The sequence below is a fragment of the Oncorhynchus tshawytscha genome, linkage group LG34 (genome assembly GCF_018296145.1).
Source record: "Oncorhynchus tshawytscha isolate Ot180627B linkage group LG34, Otsh_v2.0, whole genome shotgun sequence".
In the NCBI taxonomy this organism is placed as follows: Eukaryota; Metazoa; Chordata; class Actinopteri; order Salmoniformes; family Salmonidae; genus Oncorhynchus; species Oncorhynchus tshawytscha.
In genome coordinates, this window is record NC_056462.1 from 156705 (window position 1) to 179859 (window position 23155).

Genomic DNA, 23155 nt, shown 5'->3' on the forward strand with positions numbered 1-23155 from the left:
ATTACCTCCACCTTACCTGAAACCCTAGACCCATTACAATTTCTATATCGCCCCAACAGATCCATGGACGACATAATCCACAGCATTGCACTGCACACTGCCCTATCCCACCTAAACAAGATAAATACCTATGTAAGAATGCTGTTCATCGACTACAGCTCAGCCTTCAACAGCATAGTGCCCGCCAAGCTCATCACTAAGCTCAGTGCCCTGGGTCTGAACCCCTCCCTGTGAAACTGGTTTCTGGACTTCCTGACGGGATTACCCCAAGTGGTGAAGGTAGGCAACAACACCTCCGTCACGCTGATCTTCAACACGGGGGCCCCACAGGGGTGCGTGCTCAGCCCCCTCCTGTACTCTGTGTTCAGCCATGACTGCGTGGCCATGCAAAGGAGTTGCAGAGAGTTTTGGAATGGGTGGCCAGTAATAAACTGGCCCTGAACATGTCTAAAACTAAGAGCATTGTATTTGGTACAAATCATTCCCTAAGTTCTAGACCTCACCTGGATCTGGTAATGCATGGTGTGGCTGTTGAACATGTTGAGGAGACTAAATTACTTGATTCTAAACTGTTATGGTCAAAACATATAGATTCAATGGTTATACAGATGGGGAGAGGTCTGTCCATAATAAAGAGATGCTCTGCTTTTATTGACACCACACTCCAAAAAGCAAGTCATGTGTCATGTGTCAAGTCATGTGTGGTCAAGTGCTGCAAAGAAAAACCTAGTTAGCTGCAGCTGGCCCAGAACAGAGAAGCACATTTTGCTCTTCATTGTAATCAGAGAGCTATTTTAAATACTATGAATGCATTATTGCATGGAACTGCCTTCTATCTCATATTCCTCAAATGAACAGCAAACCTGGTTTAAAAAAATAGATGACGTAACATCTCAAGGCACAACGCCTCTCCCCTATTTGGCCTAGATATTTTGTGTGTATGTATTGATTTGTAGGCTTCAGTATGTGTGCCGTTTTAAAAAATGATGTAGTTCTGTCCTCAAGCTGTTCTTGTTTATAAATGTTCTGTATTATGTCATGTTTCATGTTTTGTGTGGACCTTAGCAAGAGTAGCTGCTGCTTTCGCAACAGCTAATGGGGGTCCTAATAAAATAGAGATTGACTTCATCACTACTTGTTTTTGTAAGAAGTGTTGATATGCCAAATGCACCAAATGCACATGCCAAGATGCCTGTTTGAGCTACTAGTTACATGATGTATTGTTTTTCCATATCTCCATCCATGGCTAATTTAGGAAAGGGCCAACTTTAGCTAGCCAGCCACCTGAGGACAACAACACAAGATGCAACAAGTCAAGTTGTTTCTGTCAATGAAGTATGCTCTCAATGCGATTTGATAGGAGTGAGGACAAATCCAAACTGGCTTCCCCCTTGACACTTTTTTTTGGTGTGTCAGGGCCTGTCACATTTGAGCTCGTTCAGTTCAGCTCGATACTGATTGGCTATTATTTTACACCTGTTTCTTTTTAAAGAAAGGCCAAATGTTTGCTGGCTTCCGTTACATTCAATGCTAGGGGTGGCAACAATGTCATAGTCTTTTGGACCAGACAGCATCAGATAGATGGCCTACACATACAGATGGGCTCTTGTGAATGTAAGGAAAATTATGAAACCCAGAGAGACAAAAGATAAATAATTGTATTTTTTTTTTCTTGGTCATTTTTGGGGGAGGCCTGCTTCCCTTGGCAGCCATGAATTACATGCCACTGTCAATAATGCCACGTTCAAAACAACTCGGAATTCTGAATTGGGAAATATCTAACTTCAGTGCGTTCTCTGGAGAAAAAAATCGCGTTCCGACTAAACTAATATTTGAAAGTCCATCAAACTCGGAATCCCAAGTCGGAAACTCGGGCATCTTTCTATAGCCCCCGACTTCCCGACCTGAAAATCACCGACGTCATGGTTTGACCTCGTTTTTTCCGAGTTGTCTTGAAAGCACCATTAAAGTAGGCGGTGCAAGTAGTAGAAGGTTCTGGAAGTTCATCGCCAGGACGGGGGTGTTCTAAGTTAAACAAGGCCCTTTCTCTCAACGGCCGTCTATTGTAACAGGTAGCTAACCACAATTTAATGGTGTTTTCATTCTGCAAAAAAAGTAATGTTCCTAATTGGTATAGTAATAAACTACTGGCTAAGCTACTACTATCAGTTAGCTAGGTCGTGGATAGCTGGCCAGCTAACGTTAGCCTAGCTAGCTACCAAACCAAGGTAAGTTACCTAGCTGGCTAGATAACTTAACTTTATCATGTTGGATACGGGAAACTAGCTAGATGGGTCTCTTTTGTTGTTTTGTTAGTAATAATGTAACGTTAGCTAGCCACGTCATTAACGCTGGCTAACGTTCGACGCTAGCTAGCGCTTCTAGTATTGGCAAAGACCGTAACGTTAACGTGGAACCATGACTTTATCTTTCATATCAGAGAAATAACGCTAATAGTAAAACATTAATGTTAAATTGATACACACCATTTTATAGAGTTCCCATAAGCCCATGTTACAGCGCTTGTTTACAGACAGAAGACAGTAGACTAACGTTATCTGTGCAAATTAATATCTAGCTATCTGCGTCTGAGAACACCTAACGTTTACCTGTGTGTAAACTGAAGACAAACGCCACAAATGTGTCACTGAAAAATACTATCCTCTGCAACTGTTAAACCCGGTTAAAACGGTATACAGTAATTGTGTATTTAACATTTGAAGTTGATATGAGAGTACAGGGATTTATTTTTCTAGAACCGTACCGCAATTGAGAATCGATTCACGTTTATTTGGTTGTTTCGGCTTCCAGAGCCCTTTAAACCTAACATAATTTAGTCCAATATTGGGCTCCCATAGCTATGTGGATCTGTGCAAAACTACTACAGTAAGTATCTCTTTATTTAAAGATGATTTCTTGCTGATGAAAGAAGAGCCATATGTTTTTAAAGCCGTATCCCAAGCGATGAATATTGATGCTAAAACACAGCGTCAGGATTGTAGTTCACATAAACCCGTCGTGGGCGAAGCTGAAAACAAGGGAGAAAGCAAATGTTTGTTAAAGAGTAGTGTTAATATCACATTGCACATTTATTAGTGACAGAATGCATTTTAAAATTCACGCACAGAAATACTTTTGTTATGACAAAAAAATTTTATCGATAGGAGTGGGGGGGGATACTTGTTGTGCACGTAAATCGGAATTAAGGATAAGAAAGATGACACTTCTATTTCACACCATAGCCTGCCGAATTTGCAAGATAATTTCTCATATTTTTATTTGTGGCATGGAGTTTGACTAGCCATGTACATTTACAAGCCTGCTAGAGTTGGTGGCATTTGGCCAAGCAATAAATACTGTTGTATGATGGAATAAGCCTGATCTGGAATGTGAAGCTGATTTTCTGTAGATACCCTGAGTAGATCTAGCTTGCTTTGTAGTAGGACACCCCTCTGGTCTGTTAAGCATGCGCTCACAGAAGTCTCACGCTGTTGAGCTTCTGGGTTCAGAAACTCTGATGTTAAGCGCTAACCCCTCATGTTGAAAATATGTTGCTTTTCACCAACTTTGTTTCTAATGCTATCTGATTGGGATATTTCTATCATGAAGTTGCAGTGGTGGGGAACTTGTCATACCAATAAGTGGTTTCAAATGCAAATAGAATGGCATTAGTGCTGAGCGATTAACTAATTGACCAACTTCGGTTAAATTATTTAATTTCCATTTTATTTTATTTTCTTTCTGAGTGCAATGCTCAGTTTCTTTTAGATCAGATCAAGCCCGAACTCTTCCCAACAGGCCAATATTCTACATTAAACTGCACTGAACATAATCCATTGAACACCTAGTTGCTTTGTGTGCTATCTACATGAAAATACATCTAAGATTTGATAGTTGGTGTTCAGCAGTCGTAAAGTATGCCATATTTACTTTGAAGAACTACTAAGATAATGATTTTGTAAGACTGCATAGCCCCCCCCAAAAAAAAAAAAAATCAATCAACGTTTTTATATATTTTATATATTTCTGAACCAATCGCACATCGCTCAGCACTATATGTCATACAGGAAGAGAAACTGACACTTGTGTGAACATTTTTTTTCTTCTGCAGACTGTAACCAACAACAATGGTGAAGGAAACCGGCTTTTATGATATGTTGGGTGTTAAGCCCAATGCCACACCAGATGAGCTGAAAAAGGCTTATCGTAAACTGGCCTTGAAATACCACCCTGACAAGAACCCTACGGAGGGGGAGAAAGTGAGTGGAAGTATTCAGGAAACCACTTTGCGTCCATGATGGTCAGAGTTTATTTTTGTCGTGCCACCTTTATCTTTGTGAGCTGTGTATGTTATAAACAAAGTAAAACTCCTATGAACAGGTTCTGATTTATGACTAGTGGTTGAGTGGAGGTAAGTTATTCATGCCAGTGTAGCAGAGTTAAGAGGTACAGTAAGCTCACTCCACAGCTAGCTTGACATTTCGTAGATGGATCTATACAATTGGTTCCTATTGTATAGCTCAAAAGTTTTTTTCACATTATCGAGCGGGTGGTCACGTGTGTTGGCAAGGTAGAGGACTTTGGTTCAAGCCCAGTCAGAGGCAAGTTCAGAGCGGGAGTGATGTATGCTAATCCAGCACATTGATGCCGGTTATGCCAGGTTATTTTTGAGATGAATATGGAAAATACATTGTTTCTACAGTTGTCAGAAAATTCTAGTAAGTTTAATATTTTTGAGTACTACTTGAGATTTCTATTAGTAGTTTGCACTCTGAGAATTGATCGCGTTTGGGCCAGTAACCGAAAGGTTGCTTGATTGAATCCCCGAGCTGACAAGGTAAAAATCTGTCGTTCTGCACCTGAGCAAGGCAGTTAACCCACTGTTCCCCGGCCGCCGAAGACGTGGATGTCGATTAAGGCAGCCCCCCGCTCCTCTCTGATTCATAGGTGTTGGATTAAATGCGGAAGACACATTTCAGTTGTACAACTGACTAGGTATCCCCCTTTCATTCAGTTTTTTTCTTCCCAGTTTAAGCAGATATCTCAGGCATATGAGGTGCTGTCAGACTCCCAGAAGAGAGAGGTGTACGACCGGGGAGGGGAGAAGGCAATAAAAGGAGGGGGCAGCGGAGGTGGCGGAGGTTTTGGATCCCCCATGGACATCTTTGACATGTTCTTTGGAGGAGGTGGCCGACTGCACCGGGAGAGAAGAGGTAAAAACCAAATGAAGTACAGAGACAAATATTACTTTCCACAGAAGACTTCAATTTCTGGCCTTTGTTTTCTGTGGTTCTTCTTAACTTCTCTAAAGCTAATGCTTTGCCCCAATGTGCTCTCAACCTAGGAAAGAATGTGGTTCATCAGCTCACAGTCTCTTTGGAAGACCTCTTCAATGGCGCCACGAGGAAACTTGCTGTCCAGAAGAATGTTATTTGCGAGCGATGTGAAGGTGCTACGTTACTACACATGTTACATTGTTGGTTAACATTGGTCTTGATCAGTCCCTTATTAAAAGGGATGGATGAAAATGACCAGTGTGGTAACCCTAAAGTCATCAGGTTGAATAGCCCTGTGTGTTCATGCATGGATTGGATGTCATTTTTACTTTCTTTACGTATCACATTATGAACAATTAACTGTTAGAGGTAAATGCCTCGCCTAGGGTAGAACATTTTTAAGATTATCATCGTACAATGCCCAAACTGTTTTGTTTGGTTCCATTTTTGTTGCTCTGACTATAAAATGCATACATAGATGTTCTTTCTTACTCCAAGTACATTTATACAGCGGATCATTAATCCACAGAATCGCTATCTGTTGACTAGCATTTACCGCCCTGTCAAACGCAGCATGTGGGGTTCTGTTTAACAGTGATGTAATGAGATTTACTGCTGCAAACGACTGGGGTGATGTGGACTGACATGGCTATGGTTTGGGTAGGTCGCGGGGGAAGGAAGGGTGCGGTGGAGATGTGCATGTCCTGTCACGGCACGGGCATGCAGGTGCGCCTCCACCAGCTGGGGCCGGGCATGGTGCAGCAGGTGTCCACCGTGTGCGGGGGTTGCCAGGGCCAGGGCCAGCGCATCAGCCACAAGGACCGCTGCAAGGCCTGCAGTGGACGGAAGATTCTGCGGCAGAAAAAGATTCTGGAGGTCCACATTGGCAAAGGTGAGGTGGTTGATTAATTGTCCATCAATTGAAGTCTTTCCACAGCTCACAATTGACAAACATATTATAGTTAATATATACAATAAATTAAAATGTTCTACCCTGAATGTTTTTTTTTTGTTGCTATAAGGTCCAACACTACTTTGACTCCTTTGATTTGTGTGGAGTACAAATTGTCAAGAGCATAGACTCTGCCTAAATTGTTCACCATGTTTGTGTAGCGGCGTGGGGGGTTGGGGGTGGGTTAAGCATGTTGACACGGGATGCGCCATGGCCCTGGGCCCTGTTGACACCGTTACCTGACAGACCAAGCTGCCTGTGGATGGGAATGCTAGACGAGTGACTGCCAATTTAACAGGTAAAAGTGTGAAGATTTTCTTTCTCCATTTTGAGGATGTAGGAGGTTTTAGATGTTTGTCCATTTAACCAGATTTTTGGATGTCTGTTATGTGATGTAACCTACATTTTCTTCACTTGTGGTCCTGGAGAGCTACACAGCTAATACATCTGATTCATGTAGTCAAAATCTTGATTAATTGGATCTAGAGGTCGACCGATTATGATACCGATTATTGGAGGACCCAAAAAAGCTGCTTTTATTTATTTGTAATAATGACAATTACAACACTATTGAATTAACTTATTCTAACTTAATATAATATAATTTAGCCTCAAATAAATAATAAAACATGTTCAATTTGGTTTAAATAATGCAAAAACAAAGTGTTGGAGAAGTGAAAGTGCAACATATGCCATGTGAAAAAGCTAGCGTTTGAGTTCCTTGCTCACATTTATTTCAGTGAAATACGGAACTGTTCGGTATTTTATCTAATGGGTGGCATCCCTAAGTCTAAATATTCCTGTTACATTGTACAACCTTCAATGTTATGTCATAATTACGTAATATTCTGGCAAATTAGTTCGCAATGAGCCAGGCTGCCCAAACTTGCATATACCCTGATTGTGTGCAATGAATGCAAGAGAAGTGACACAATTTCACCTGGTTAATATTGCCTGGATTTCTTTTAGCTAAATATGCAGTTTTAAAAATATATACTTCTGTGTATTGATTTTAAGAAAGGCATTGTTTATAGTTAGGTACAGTCGTGCAACGTTTTTTTCCGCAAATGCGCTTTTTACCCCTCTGGGATATGTGGGACGGCAGCGTCCCACTTTGCCAAAAGCCATAGAAAATGCAGAGCGCCAAATTCAAATAAATTCATATAAAAATCTAACTTTCATGAAATCACAATTTGCAAGATAGCAAATTTAAAGCTGCACGTGTTGTGAATCCAGCCAACATGTCAGATTTCATAAAGGCTTTTTGGCAAAAGCAAACGATGCTATTATCTGAGGATGTCACCATAGTAAACAAAAGAGAACATATTCCAACCCTGCAGGCGCGACAAAACGCAGAAATAAAAATGTAAATCATGCCTTAACTTTGACGAGCTTCTTCTGTTGGCACTCCAATATGTCCCATAAATGGTCCTTTTGTTCTATTAATTCCGTCCATATATATCCAAAATGTCCATTTATTTGGTGCGTTTGATCCAGAAGAACACCGGTTCCAACTTGCTCAACGTAACTACAAAATATCTCAAAAGTTACCTGTAAAATTTGACAAAACATTTCAAACTACTTTTGTAATACAACTTCAGGTATTTTTTAACGTAAATAATCGATAAAATTGAACACTGGATGATCTGTGTTCAATACGGGAAGACAACAAACTGACACTAGCTTTCTGGTCATGCATGAAGTGACCCTCGTTCAAGATGGCTGTACTTCATTACACAAAGGAATAACCTCAACCAATTTTCTAAAGACTGGTGACATCCAGTGGAAGCGGTAGGAACTGCAATCAAGTCCCTTAGAAATCTGGATTCCCAATTAACTCATTTGAAAAGAGTGACCTCAACAACAAAATTCTGAATGGTTTGCCCTCGGTTTTGCCTGCAACATAAATTCTGTTATACTCAAAGACGTGATTCAAACAGTTTTAGAAACTTCAGTGTTTTGTATCCAAATCTACTAAAAATATGCTTATCTTAGCTTCTGGGCCTGAGTAGCAGGCAGTTTACTCTGGGCACCTTATTCATCCAAGCTACTCAATACTGCCCCCCAGCCATAAGAAGTTAAACCTGTCTCATCCCCCTCATCTACACTGATTTAGTATCTGACATCAATAAGGGATCATAATTTTCACCTGGTCAGTCTGTTACGGAAATGTAGACTGTTTTGTCCACTGTGTATGCATGCAGTGCTTTCGGAAGGTGTTCAGACCCCTCAACTTTTTGTTACGTTACAACCTTATTCTAAAATGGACTAAATTAAACATTTTCCTAAATCTGCACACATAATGACGAAGCGGATGCACATTTTTAGATTGGTCTTTATTTTTAATATATTTGGGGAAAAAATACTATTTACCTAACTATTCAGAATCTTTGCTGTGAAACTTTAAGCTCAGGTACATCCTGTTTCCATTGATCATCCTTGATGTTTCTACAACTTCATTGGCGTCCACCTGTGGTAAATTCAATTGATTGGACATGATTTGGAAAGGATCACACCTGTCTATATAAGGTCCCATAGTTGACAGTGCATGTCAGAGCAAAAACCAAGCCATGAGGTCGACGGAGTTGTCTGTAGAGCTCCGAGACAGGATTGTGTCCTGCAACAGGTTTCTATCCAGAAGGAGGGTATATTTTCTTGCTCCTCGTGAATCTGTTTTGAAAAAGAACCCCTATTTATTTTCTACAAAATGTTGTGGCTGCTGTTTTCACATGTAGACACTAATATTGTGCTGGAGATGATGGACTTGGGGTGGACTTGCCCATTTAAAAAAAAAAATAATGCTCACTCAGCAAGATCACTAGGTGTAACCTTGAGTTACTAAAGCCTTTGTGAATTTATCCAATGGACAGCCATAGTGAAATCCCTATACTGAAGCAAACTGTAGTGTGTTATTTTACCTGAAATGCACTAGGTCCTCTACTCCGCCAATTAATCCACACACACAATGGTCAACCGAATTGTTTTTTGTCATCTCTCTTCCTTCTAGGCTTTCTCTTGACTTTATATTGCGATTGGCAACTTTCATAAATTAGGTGCATCTGGTTGCCATGGGATAAAATAGAAGTCAGTTCTATTTGTGACGCAGATCATGCTGCAAGTCCTGCCTCTCCCATCTCCTCATTGGTTTATAGAAGTTGGTACCCATGTGCCATCTCCTCCTTGGTTATACCAACGTGGGTGACTAAAAAATGTTCACACGAGCGGTGTCAGCCTGTTAACGTGTAAATATTTGTATGAATATAAGATTCAACAACTGAGACAAACTGAACAAGTTACAGACGTGACGAACAGAAATGGAATAATATGTCCCTGAACAAAGGTGGTGGGGGGGGGTGGTTAAGTCAAAATCAAACGTAACAGCCAGTATCTGGTGTGGCCACTAGCTGTATTAAGTACTGCAGTGCATCTCTTCCTCATGGACTGCACCAGATTTGCCAGTTCTTGCTGTGAGATGTTACCCCACTCTTCCACCAAGGCACCTGCAAGTTCAGACATTTCTGGGGGGAATGGCCCTCACTCTCTGATCCAACAGGTTCCAGATGTGCTTAATGGGATTGAGATCCGGGCTCTTTCCTGGCCATGGCAGAACAGACATTCCTGTCTTGTAGGAAATCACGCACAGAACGAGCAGTATGGCTGGTGGTATTGTCATGTCAGGATGAGCCTGCAGGAAGGGTACAACATGAGGGAGGAGGATGTCTTCCCTGTAACGCACAGTGTTGAGATTGCCTGCAATGACAACCAGCTCAGTCAGATGATGCTGTGACACACCGCCCCAGACCATGACGGACCATCCACCTCAATCGATCCCACTCCAGAGTACAGGCCTCGGTGTAACGCTCATTCCTTTGACGATAAATGCAAATCCGACCATCACCCCTTGTGAGACACAACCGCGACTCGTAAGTGAAGAGCACTTTTTGCCAGTCCTGTCTGGTCCAGCGACGGTGGGTTTGTTCGGTGAGGCAGGTCCTTGTCCGGAGAGGACCTGCCTTACAACAGTTCTACAAGCCCTCAGTCTAGCCTCTCTCAGCCTATTGCGGACAGTCTGAGCACTGGAGGGATTGTGCGTTCCTGGTGAAACTTGGGCAGTTGTTGCCATCCTGTACCTGTCCCGCAGTTGTGAGGTTCGGATGTACCGATCCTGTGCAGGTGTTCTTACACGTGGTCTGCCACTGCAAGGACGATCAGCTCTCTATCCTATCTCCCTGTAGTGCTGTTTTAGGCGTCTCACAGTACGGACATGGCAAATTATTGCCCTGGCCACATCTGCAGTCCTCATGCCTCCTTGCAACATGCCTAAGGCACGGCACGTTCACGCAGATGACAGGGCGTCTTTCTTTTGGTGGTTTTCAGAGTCAGTAGAAATTCCTCTTTAGTGTCCTAAGTTTTCATAACTGTGACCTTAATTGCCTACCATCTGTAAGCTGTTAGTGTCTTAACGACCGTTCCACAGTTCATTGTTTATGGTTCATTGAACAAGCATGGGAAACCGTGTTTAAAACCTTTACAATGAAGATCTGAGGTTATTTGGATTTTTACGAATGGTCTTTGGTCCTGAAAAAGGGACTTTTCTTTTTGAGTTTATGAATTTGGTACCCTGGAGCATTTCTTGAATTCTACAAATGCTTTGACAAGAATGGAAATTAACTGAACTGGATATAATTTCTGTAACTAAATTTCATGCGACTAGTACTAATGGATCACATCTCTGGACCAGGACAGCGTGGATCTGGTTACCAAACGCTCTAGGATCCAAATCATCTAGGGATATGTGAATGTGCCCTAAATGTTCCCCATGGCATGGTTGCGTGTGAACGCCATTACCAGAATTCTGATCAGTCTTTTCTTAATGCAGTTAAATACGGGCCAGTTGCGTTAAATTAATCCTAAATTGTTGCAGGTATGAAGGATGGGCAGAAGCTAGTTTTCCACGGGGAGGGAGATCAGGAGCCAGGACTAGAGCCTGGTGACATCATCATTGTCCTGGATCAGAGAGTCCATCCCGTCTTCACCAGGTAAAAGATTAAACCTCTCATGCCAGTTCTTATTCACTACCTACCTCTCTACCCTATGTCTACATCACATTGTCTGATTGGACCAACAAATGTGTGTTTGTGCACATATTTGGCAGTGCCAATGTTCCACATGAGACCTTTTTATATTCTTCAGTATTGTATTGATCTGTTTTCTGTACTAGCCTATAGACTCCTTTCTGTGTTTGCAAACATTGCTTTTTATGAGTGCTTTTCACACTACTTTTGGATTATAATTGGGTTTTAAGGCTCGTATGAATGTCCTGCTTAATGCAAATCAACAGCATTATAAGTAAACATTTCAACCAGTAAAATGGATCTTTGGCTAGTTTTTGCTACAGCCTATCAATGAGCGTTCACATTCTAGCTAAACTGCTGCATCAAAGTTATTTAGCAAAAACCAAATATAATCTTAGCAACTGTTCACGCAATAATGAAAATATCATTGTAAACGTATGAGAACCCAAAAAGGTAATAAAAGTTGTATGTTACTGTGTGACATCAGTGTGTCGTGTACTGGAAAAAGGTCTATCTAGGCTTGTAACAAAATGAAAATTTGGCCAATTTCAAGAACTGAATGGAAATTTTCAGCAACAAAAAATCCCCATTTGAGAGCCAGTCACTTCTCAGTTCTTGATTTTCACTTCCTGAATTGAAATGCAATTGATCGCAGTCCGGTTGGTATTGACTGTGCTCTATTCTACAGGCAAGGGGACAATCTGATCATGACTATGGAGCTGCAGCTGGTGGAGGCCCTGTGTGGTTTCCAGAAGCCTTGTCAAACTCTGGACAACCGAAGCCTCCTCATCACCTGCCACCCAGGTACACTTCCTAGATTATTTCACTTAACAGAAACCTTGTACAACAGTGCACATTTTAATGCATTTAAAAAAAAACAATTGTGGTGTTGCACGGTATACTGGTACCATCGTAACGGTATCTAAATGTCATGATACTTATACCGTAGTACTGTTTCATATGATGCTACCAAATTTGTCCGTCCTACCAATCTAAAGAACCTGCTGGCGCCTGTCATAAAAAGTTCAATTTAAGCAACAGCAACTAGGCTCTTGTATGTTCAATGTCCACTTCACTTTCATGCGCACTTTCATCTCATGTGGCAGCTGTGATCAGCCAGCCATCACCTACTTCTCTCTGTCCACTCTTTCTGCGCATCTATTCCTCCATCAGTTTAAAAAATATAGGTTAGTGGTGATAGTGAGCAGGTACACAGACTCTGATGACTCTTCTGTTACATTTGGTACATTGGAGCATTTTATTGCCTGGTATAACCAAGAGCACAGGCCAGTCTAAGTAGACTTTGCATGTGCAAGTTTGCGGTCATGCAGCCTCTGAGTGACTGGAAATGCACAACTTAATGACAGGCATTTTTGCAGCATTACAGCCAAGAAAACAGCGTCTCTCTAGCTCAAATGGTTAAAGATATGACCCATATTACCAGCGCTACTTTTTTTTTTTTTTCTGCATCATTTTGCGTGCATTTGATATGAGTTCACAACCATGTTGTGGGCCATTTTAAACTAATCCCGGTTCGTTAATTATCGGTTTGATAACAAAAAAACATTCATGTTGCCTACTAGCTAGCTAACAACCTGCTCACTTGACAGTACAGTGGTTCTTCCTTTAAAAATTACGAGCTTACACCGCAGTAGGTACCCAGCATCACGGCTTCATTGCTCCAGACCACCAAGGAGGAGTTAATGCACTCATTATGCATTTGGGTCCCAAGGTTTTTATAGGACCAATCATATCGAGTGGTTCCAATGACGAATTTGACGCGAGACACCAGTTCCTGGTGACTTTCTTCAGCAAAGATGGCTGACAAAACAATACAGCGGAAGCTAATTTAAGGAATTAAAACGTCATAACAGGTCAAGCAAAAAAATTTACAATTGAGAGGAAATCTTAGTTAATGTAGACAATTGTACATGTTTTTTTTGTCTATGTTAATTCACGAAAATCGTTATTTGGCAAGTTATTTTTCTCAGTATTATCCAAAACCAGGTGTATCAAAAGCCATTCTTTAAATGATGCTGTGTCTGCATGCATGTATGTATTACAATTATACACTGCTCCTGGGACATCAATGGTTACACATTGTAACTATGCAATAGACTAGAAACATGACTTAAGTGAAGGCTGATTTTGTAATTCGTATATACAGAATAAAAAACAGTACATCCTGCCAGCACGCCCACAAGCGATCCACTCAGGTGGAGAATGACGCGTGGAAGCGAGCAGGAGCGAGATGGGAGTAACAATCCAGGTTATTTGCGCTGAGACCAGCATAATAATGTAATGAAACAAGCAGGGAGCAGGTTTTGAACTCAAAACCGCCCGAAGTCCAGCACGCTTTCAACTATGCCCAAATTTGTTGGTTGGGGACAATTGTGGCTAAACACGCTTTATCAATTGGAACCTTTTAATACTTAGCGGAACAATAGATTATTTAACCTTCACTAAAGAATTGTCTAATAGAATTGTCTAATAGCCGAGCTAGGTGGGAATCTTTTTCCCTAACTTGCATCCTTCCACATCTACCTACACCCGGTTAAGGTTCTGAAGAGAAAAATATATACGTGTGTGTTCATGGCTCTCTAAGGCACTGCATCTTGGTGCAAGAGGCTTTTACTACAGTCCTTGGTTCGAATTCAGGGCGGCGCACAATTGGCCCATAGTCATCTGGGTTTGCCGGGGTAAGCCTTCATTGTAAATAAGAATTTGTTCTTACCTGACTTACCTAGTTAAAACAAGGTTCAATTTAAACTGGCGACAACTGCAGTGCAATCAATATTAGGTGAACAGTGACTGGTGCTAAAAATATAACTAGCTTGTTATGCAAGTGTTACACACCAACAGATGGTGAGAACCTACACCAGACGAGCAATTAATTTCAACAATGTTCATTTTAATTTGACTTTACAAACAAGAGGGCTTAATTGGAGTCTAAACTTATATAAAATAGTAGTTAAAAAAAAAAAATAGGCCTACTTACAATTACAACCGGTCTCCCGTCCGCACAACACAGGGATTCTTTAGCTAAATAGCCCAGTACTGTACTGCCGACCATCACTTTGTACAGCGCCTGTTAATTTGTCATTGAATCACAGCCTACTTCACCAAACGGGTGATTTAACAAGCACATTCGTGAAAAGCGCTGTCGTTGTACCAAAGCATAAACATCAATGCCTTTCTTAAAATCAATACACAAGTATATCATTTTAAACCTGCATATTTAGTTAATATTGCCTGCTAACATTAATTTCTTTTAACTAGGGAAATTGTCACTTTTCTTGCATTCTGTGCAAGCAAAGTCAGCAGTTTAGGCCGCCTGGCTCGTTGCGAACTGTGAACCATTTCTTCCTAACAAAGACTGTAATTTAATTTGATAATTTTTCATAATTATGACATAACATTGAAGGTTGTGCAATGTAACAGCAATATTTAGACTTATGGATGCCACCCGTTAGATAAAATATGGAACGGTTCCGTATTTCACTGAAAGAATAAACGTTTTGTTTTTGAAATGATAGTTTCTGGATTTACCTTATTAATGATCTAAGGCTCATATTTCTGTGTTATTATAATTAAGTCTATGATTTGATAGAGCAGTCTGACTGAGCGGTGTTATGAAATACAAATGGTATAGAGATAAATAGTCCTATAATAACTACACCCTAAAACTTCTTACCTGGGAATATTGAAGACTCATGTCGAGCGATTATGATTTTTCAACACCGATGTCGATTTATTGGAGGACCAAAATAGCTGATACCGATTTAATCAGACTTTTTTTGTTTTGTTGTAATAATGACAATTACAACAATACTGAATTATCACTAACTTAATATAAAACATCAATAAAATCAATTTAGCCTCAAATAAATGAAACATGTTCAATTTGGTTTAAATAATGCAAAAACAAAGTGTTGGAGAAAAGTAATATGTGCCATGTAAAAAAGCTAACATTTAAGCAAGGTTCCTTGCTGAGAACATATGAAAGTTGGTGGTTCCTTTTAACATGAGACTTCAATATTCCAAGGTAAGAGGTTTTAGGTTGTAGTTAATATAGTATTTATAGGACTATTTATCTCTATACTAATGGTATTTCATATACCTTTGACTATTGGATGTTCTTATAGGCACTATAGTATTGCCAGTAACAGTATAGCTTCCGTCCCCCTCGCCCCTACCTGGGCTCGAACCAGGAACACATCGACAACAGCCACACTCGAAGCATCGTTACCCATCGCTACGAATAACTACTCCAAATCTAAAAGCGAGTGACGTTTGAAACAGTATTAGCGCACACCCAGCTAACTAGCTAGCCATTTCACATTGGTTACACCAGCCATTAGGCTGATAGGCTTGAAGTCATAAACAGCGCTGTGCTTGCGACGAGCTGCTGGCAAAACGCACGAAAGTGCTGTTTGAATGAATTATTACGGGCCTGCTGCTGCTCAGACTATATCAAATCAGACTTAATTATAACATAACACACAGAAATACGAGCCTTTGGTCATTAATATGATCGAATCCGGAAACTATCATTTCGAAAACAAAACGTTTCTTATTTCGGTGAAATACGGAACCATTCGGTATTTTATCTAACTGATGGCATCCCTAAGTCTAAATATTCTTGTTACATTGCACAACCTTCAATGTATGTCATAATTACGTAAAATTCTGGCAAATTAGTTCGCAATGAGCCAGGCTGCCCAAACTGTTGCATATACCCTGATTCTACGTGCAATGAACACAAGAGAAATGACACAATTTCACCTGGTTAATATTGCCTGCTAAACTGGATTAGTGGTTATAACTAGTAATTATGATTGATTGTTTTTTATAAGATAAGTTTAATGCTAGCTAGCAATTTACCTTGGCTTCTACTGCGTTCGCATAACAGGCAGGCTGCTCGTGGAGTGCAATGGTTAGAGCGTTGGACTAGCAACCCCCGAGCTGACAAGGTGAAAATCTGTCGTCCTGCCCCTGAACAAGGCAGTTCACCCACAGTTCCTAGGCAGTCATTGAATATAAGAATGTGTTCTTAACTGACTTGCCTAGTTAAATAAAAGGTATATAAAAATAATAATTGGAAATCGGCGCCCAAAAATACAGATTTCTGATTGTGAAAACTTGAAATCGGCCATAATTAATCGGTCGACCGCTATATCAAATGCGGATGTTTATATGAACTACATTTTAGTCGCACTTCCACCCAGCTCCACGACCACAGGTAAAACCTTGCTGAGACAAATATATTCATATCGTCAATTTCTCTAGCCAAACATCTTGATGGCCTTTGCCTGTCAGCTTGGCAGAGTTATGGGAAAATGTTTTCAGTTGATGCCGAACAAGTTCGATCAGGTTTAAATCAGGAGACCTACATGTAGAGATGAGAAATACTTCTAGATATACTGTAGGCCTACCGAAGGTGTTGTAAGTCTTTATTTTTATTTAACCTTAAAGGTCTACTTACTCTACTGGCGTTTTGACCCAGTTTACGCCCTCATTTGAAATGCAAACCCTGGCGGCATTGTGTGTTTGGTCATTGTCTGCATTTGGAGAGAATTTTTTTTTAGTCTAACAGCTAAAATTAGTACAATAATAGAAATATACATGTAAATGGGCCTAAATGTATCACAATATTGCTATAATCCTACCTTGAAAGAAACAATATGTACCCAGAAACACCTTTCTGACATAGGGTCCAGCATATCGCTATGATTTCTTCATCAATGAAATCTCGAGCCATGATACCTGAAAAAGTAGGCAACAGGGAATTATTGTGGAACAAATAACAGTCCGTCAGGGGTAGGCTGCAATATTTTGTAACTTTTGCTTTGTAAATGGTCAAACTTACCATCAAATATAGGCCTGGTCCCTGGCGAAAAATTGCCCCCCACACATGGAGTTTGAGCGGATGCTCGGGACTCTGCTTACTTGATCTTCCTCCTTTTTTTTTCTTTAGCAATTTTGAGCAAATTTACATTATTGAATGTCTCACCAGCTTTGATCCATGCCTGGGCCTGCAGGACGCAAAGCTCTTTGTCAGATGAATCATTGGGTCGAAACTACAGAACAGTACAAAACAAGCGAACACACATGGTTAGTGTTCTGATAATTAAAAGTAAATATGAAACATTTCTTACAGAGCCTTTCTAGTAGGCCACGCAAGTTTGTTCAACTGTCTGACTGTAATTAGAGCGACGTTGATGACGTGCCATGATGCCAGCAGATTAGTTTGCCATTGTCGATCGCGCATCCTCTTCATGAATATAAGCAAAAGTTTTTAATCATTTTTTATCACGAGGGACATAAACAATAACTAGTAATGCTGCATACTCAACAAAAAAAAAGTTAATCTCACCTTTCTGGTAAAATATTTTTTATTTTACTTTTGAACTAGGCAAGTCAGTTAAGAACACATTCTTATTTTCAATGACAACCTACTGTTCCTAGGCAAACTGTCTTGTTCAGGGACAGAACGACAGATTTTTACCTTGTTAGCTCAGGGATTTGATCTTAACCTTTCAGTTACTAGTCCAACGCTCTAACCACTAGGTTACCTGCTGCCCCAAAAGAGAACAAAATTCTAAAAGTATTAAATATATATTTTAACGTAGTTTTGACAACTGTGAAATGAGGCTTGAAATGACTTGTTTCTAAATAGTGTAATCAATTTATAAAATGCCTAACTATGAGATTTCTCCTTCCTTATAACTGTAAAATGGGGCGCCTGAGTGGCGCAGTGGTCTAAGGCACTGCATCTCAGTGCTAGAGGCGTCACCTAAAGACACCCTGGTTCAAATCCAGGCTGTATCACAACCGGCCGTGATAGGGAGTTCTATAGGGCGGCGCGCAATTGGCTCAGCATCGTCCGGATTTGGTCGCTGTAGGCCGTCATTGTAAATAAGATTTTGTTCTTAACTGACTTGCCTAGAATAAAATAAATACACATTTGTATATTTAGTGTTAGAATGTAGAAAATATGCAAAGGTCTCTCTTGATCAAAATGTCTGCCCCCAACGCTGTGAACGTCTGGCTAGGAACTCTCCTTTCATCTCATATTAATCTTGTCTGTCTGACTGTTTTGTTTAAAATCTAAAATTTTTGATTACTGGCTATAAATCGCTCAATGTGCTACAGCAATGAAACCATTCTCCTGCTGTTACGATTTCAGGCATAGGGGTTTAGCCACTAACATTAAACGCTATGACGTAGGGTTCAGCCATGAGTTGATGGACAGTCTGAAGAGCGAATTAAATCATAGGAGGGACATCCCCGCTTCAAGTGGTCAGATTTCACATCCTGCTTCACACAGGCAACAGACATACTCCTTCCTGTGTCCGTAAGAATGCTCAATGCTTGCCATTTCGATCTATGGTGTCCACCGATCGATTTCAACGAAAATGTCGGTCGGAACCCTTACAGAACCACGTAGGTCCCCTAAACAGGGGACTTTACAACGTTTGTTGCCTAATGTTTTTAAAGTTGGGAGTCGTGCGTTTGTTTTGGGGGAGAGAGGTGTGTGTTTGAGAGGGGGATCAGGAGGGAGGGAGAGTGTTAACTGAAGCGTAAAGATTTCATGCAGTGTTTTCCCCTTACTGCCACAATGACATTGTAATGGTGCCGGAGGGGATGGCTGCCGTTTTTATGGGCTCCTATCCAACTGTGCTATTTTGTTTTTTCCCCCTCATTTTTGTAACTTGTTTTGTACATAAAGTTGCGACTGCCATCTCTTATGACTGAAAATATTTTCTGGACATCAGAACAGCGATTACTCACCTTGTACTGGACGAAGATTTTTATTTTAATGAGTCCGACGTAAAGGATATACTGCTCTCCGCAGACCAGGCCCAAATCCTCGTCATTTGCGTGAAGAAAAGGCCACAGAGATGCAGAGGGAGAAAAGGTTGGGGTGCCTCGTTAGGATTCGTGAGTGAGTAAATCGTCATTACCATCGGTTTTATTGGCTAACGTACAATCGCTGGAAAACAAACTTGATGGTCTGGACGGTAGATCATCTTACCAATGGGCCATTAACTGTAAAATCTTTTTCACCGAGTAGTGGCTGAATGACAACACGGTAATATAGAGCTGGCTGGGATTTCCGTGCATCGGCAGGACCAAGCAACTACGTCTGGTAAGACGAGGGGTGGGGTTGTGTATATTTGTCAATAACCCCACGGGTGCACGAGGTCTTAATATTAAAGAAGTCTCGAGGTATTACTTGCCTGAGGTAGGGTACCTAAGCGGTAGACCACACTTTCTACCAAAAGAGTTCTCATCTATATTCAAAGCCGTCTTTGATACTTGGCTTAGTAAAATGTTGGTGTCATGACAGCACTAGTTTATAGTCTCTTAAAATATTTTTTACCTTCGCAGGGGAATTGATCAAACCTGGCGACAAGAAGTGTGTCATGAATGAGGGGATGCCCATGCACCGCCGGCCGTTTGAAAAGGGACGCCTCATTATCCTCTTTTCGGTATGTTCTCTGAAACACACCTTTCAATGTGTTCCACCATTCAGGACTTGATACTGTAGTTCAATATCTATCTTTGTATTTATTCTGAACAAAAATATAAACACAACATATAAAGTGTTGGTCCCATGTTTCATGAGCTGAAATAAAAGCTCCCAGAAATGTTCCTAAATGCACAAAAAGCTTGATCCTCTCACATGTGCACAAATGTGTTTACATTCCTGTTAGTGAGCATTTCTCCTTTGCCATGATAATCCATCCATCCTGACAGGTGTGACGTATCAAGAAGCCTGATCATTACACAGGTGCACCTTGTGCTGGGGACAATATAAGGCCACTAAAATATGCAGTTTTGTCACAACACAATGCCACAGATTGGCATGGTGACTGCAGGGATGTCCACCAAAGCTGTTGCCAGAGAATTAAAAGTTATTTTCTCTACCATAAGCCATCCCCAATGTCATCGTAGAGTGTGGCAGTACTTCTGACTGGCCTAACAACCGCAGACCAGGTGTAACCACGCCAGCCCAGGACCGCCTCATCTGGCTTCTTCACATGCGGGATTGTCTGATAACAGCCACCCGGACAGCTGATGAAACTGGGTTTGCACAACTGAAGAATTTCTGCACACACTGTCAGAAACCATCTCGGGGAAGCTCATTTGCATGCTCGTCGTTCTCACTGGGGTCTTGACCTGACTGCAGTTCGACGTCGTAACTGACTTCAGTGGGCAAATGTTCACCTTCAATCACCACTGGCACGCTGGAGATATGTGCTCTTCACAGATTAATCCCGGTTTCAACTGTTCCGGGCAGATGGCAGACAGTGTGTATGTGTTGTGTGGGCAAGGGGTTTGCTGATGTCAACCTTGTGAACATGGTGGTGGTAGGGTTATGGGATGTGAAGTCATAAGCTACGTACAACGAACACAATTGCATTTTATCGCTCACAATTTGAATGCACAGAGATACTCTGAGATCCTGAGGCCCATTGTCCTGCCATTAATTTGCCGCAATCACCTCATGTTTCAGCATGATAATGCATGGCCCCATGTTGCAAGAATTTGTACACAATTCCTGAAAGCTGAAAATGTCCGTTCTTCCATGGCCTGCATACTCACCGGACATGTCACACATTGAGCATATTTGAATGCTCCGGATCAACTTTTACGACAGCGCTTTCCAGTTCCTGCCAACATCCAGCAACTCCACACAGCCATTGAAAAGGAGTGGGACTACATTCCACAGCCTGATCAACTGTATGCGGAGATGTCATGCGGCAAGTGGTGGTCACACCAGATACCGACTGGTTTTCTGATCACGCCCCTACTTTAAAAAATAAAAGTAAAGTTATTTGTATTTACAGTCATGTGAAATTCTATATTTCTATGGACTGATTTCCTTGTGAAATGTAACTCAGTAAAATCTTTGAAATTGTTGCGTTCATATTTTTGTGCCGTGTGAATATATTGGGAAATGGTGTCCTAATTCGCCCGCGACCCCCACGGGACGGCGCACAATTGGCCCGGCGCCGTCCGGGGGAGGATTTGGACGGTGGGGCTTGCCTTGGCTCATCGTGTCCTAGCGACTCCTTGCGCTTGCAAGCTGACTCCGGGCAGTCAAACAGTGTTTCCTCCGACACATTGGTGTGGCTGACATTTGGGTCAAGCAAACAGTGTGATAAGTAGGCGGCCAGGTGGGACATATTTTGGAGGACTCATGACTCGACCTTCACTTCTCCCAATCACATTGAGGAGTTGCAGAGATAGCCAAGGGACCTAATTCAGGGAGAAAACAGGGTCTGGTTAGTATTGGGATGGGAGACCATCTGGGAATGCCAGGTGTAAGCTAATTTAAAAAAATGTTTTTTAAGTAAATGGTGTCATTCATTCCCTCAGTTAAAATGTATTAAATTGCTTGACTAACTGCTGCAGACTACTGCTGTTTTGTTAAACCACTGGAGACTTAGTCAACCATACCAACCTTATGGCCATTTTGTAGTATAACTTTTATTGTGATTATGTAATTGAAGTCTGCACTGTAACTCGTAACGTGGTTGCTCTACTGTTTCAGTTGGTTCTTAATTTCATGACATTTTTTAAAGAAAAGGTTACGACGTAGAAATTAAACCCTTTTTCTTTTTGCCTAAGGTGGTATTCCCCGAGGCCAACTTCCTCCCCAAGCACAAGCTGAAGGAGCTAGAGCACTACCTTCCTGCCAAGAGGGAAGCGGAGCAGCCTGAGAGCATGGACGACGACCTCTACATATACACCGACCTGGAGGACTGCGACCCGGCCAGAGTAAGACGCAGCCAATACCATTACATGGAAGAGGATGACAACCCGTCCGCTGGCGGGGTCCAGTGCCAGACCTCATAAGACCCCGTCACATCACTCCAACCTCAACCCAGCCCCCTCTGGAAACGTGCACAAACCGCATCTTACATTTTATTCTCTTAACTTACAATGCTAACTGTGGTGCCGAAGCAGTCCTTTGGGCTGGATACCCGGATCTACGTTCCAAGGTGACTTGGCTGTCTTTTAGTTGGATCGTGTGCCTGAGTGGAGGAAATGGATTTCTGGTTAAGTTCCTTAGATGACCAGAAATGAAGATTCTGAGATTTTGGAAGCGCTATGGATGCTGTCACTGACATTTTATATATATATATATATATATACACACACACACACACACGCACACACCTCTGTCTGCTTTGATGTCACGGTTAGTACCGTTTGGGATTTTGTGGTGTCCAAAGGTCATGAGAGAAGATAGTTGGAAGCTATAATTAATGTTGCCAAATTGAATCCTCACAGCGAAGAACCATAGGCCTATTTCCATTTTAGAATAAATGTTTTTGTATACCACATCAGCATAGTTTAGAAGATACTTGCCAATTATTACACCAATGTTTTTGTTTAATTAATTTTGAATGATGTAATGATATGTTATCTACATTTCATAATGCATATTGACCTTTTTCTGGTTCTTCATCTGTAGGATTCAATTGAATCCTATCTGCTGTAATATGGTATACTTCGTTATGTTCAACTGATGATGAGAAGTTATTTACCCCATTTTTACTATCAAGAGTTGTCTTTTTAATTCCTCAATTCTTCATGGGAATTAGTCAAACTAAAACTTTCCATAGACCTCTCAAGAAGTTCTGCTACTGGTATCTATGTGCTGTGACTGTCATAATTGTGTTGGGATTAAAATAAACTTAATGGCTAGTCTTCTACTGCCAAGTTGAAATGATTAAACTCTTGAAGTCTCATACCTTTTACCTCAGTGAATGGTGTGCTTGTTGTGAAGCCAAAAGGCGCAATGTTCCTGCGTTCAGAGACCAAATTCACAGTAA

The 23155-nt window shown here is 41.2% G+C and overlaps 1 protein-coding gene and 1 long non-coding RNA gene across 4 annotated transcripts; both read left to right on the plus strand.

Annotated features, from left to right (window-relative positions):
• The first annotated feature begins 1555 nt into the window (after positions 1-1555).
• LOC112231652 (dnaJ homolog subfamily A member 1) lies at positions 1556-23052 on the plus strand. 3 transcript variants are annotated; one of them, XM_024398347.2, is made up of 9 exons: positions 1556-1614; positions 4112-4259; positions 5030-5213; positions 5345-5449; positions 5941-6168; positions 11153-11267; positions 11992-12107; positions 19698-19798; positions 21945-23052. In XM_024398347.2, exons 2-9 carry the CDS (start codon positions 4128-4130, stop codon positions 22170-22172), a joined length of 1209 nt encoding a protein of 402 aa, XP_024254115.1. In that variant the 5' UTR covers positions 1556-1614; positions 4112-4127; the 3' UTR covers positions 22173-23052. The 3 variants fall into 3 exon arrangements, with proteins under 3 accessions (XP_024254115.1, XP_024254113.1, XP_024254114.1); XM_024398345.2 differs by lacking the exon at positions 1556-1614 and adding an exon at positions 1914-2072; XM_024398346.2 differs by lacking the exon at positions 1556-1614 and adding an exon at positions 2086-2228.
• Positions 17804-19573, plus strand: LOC121841771. The gene is made up of 2 exons (XR_006080747.1): positions 17804-19251; positions 19381-19573. It is a non-coding gene; the product is annotated as an uncharacterized LOC121841771 (long non-coding RNA).
• Positions 23053-23155: the final 103 nt, after the last annotated feature.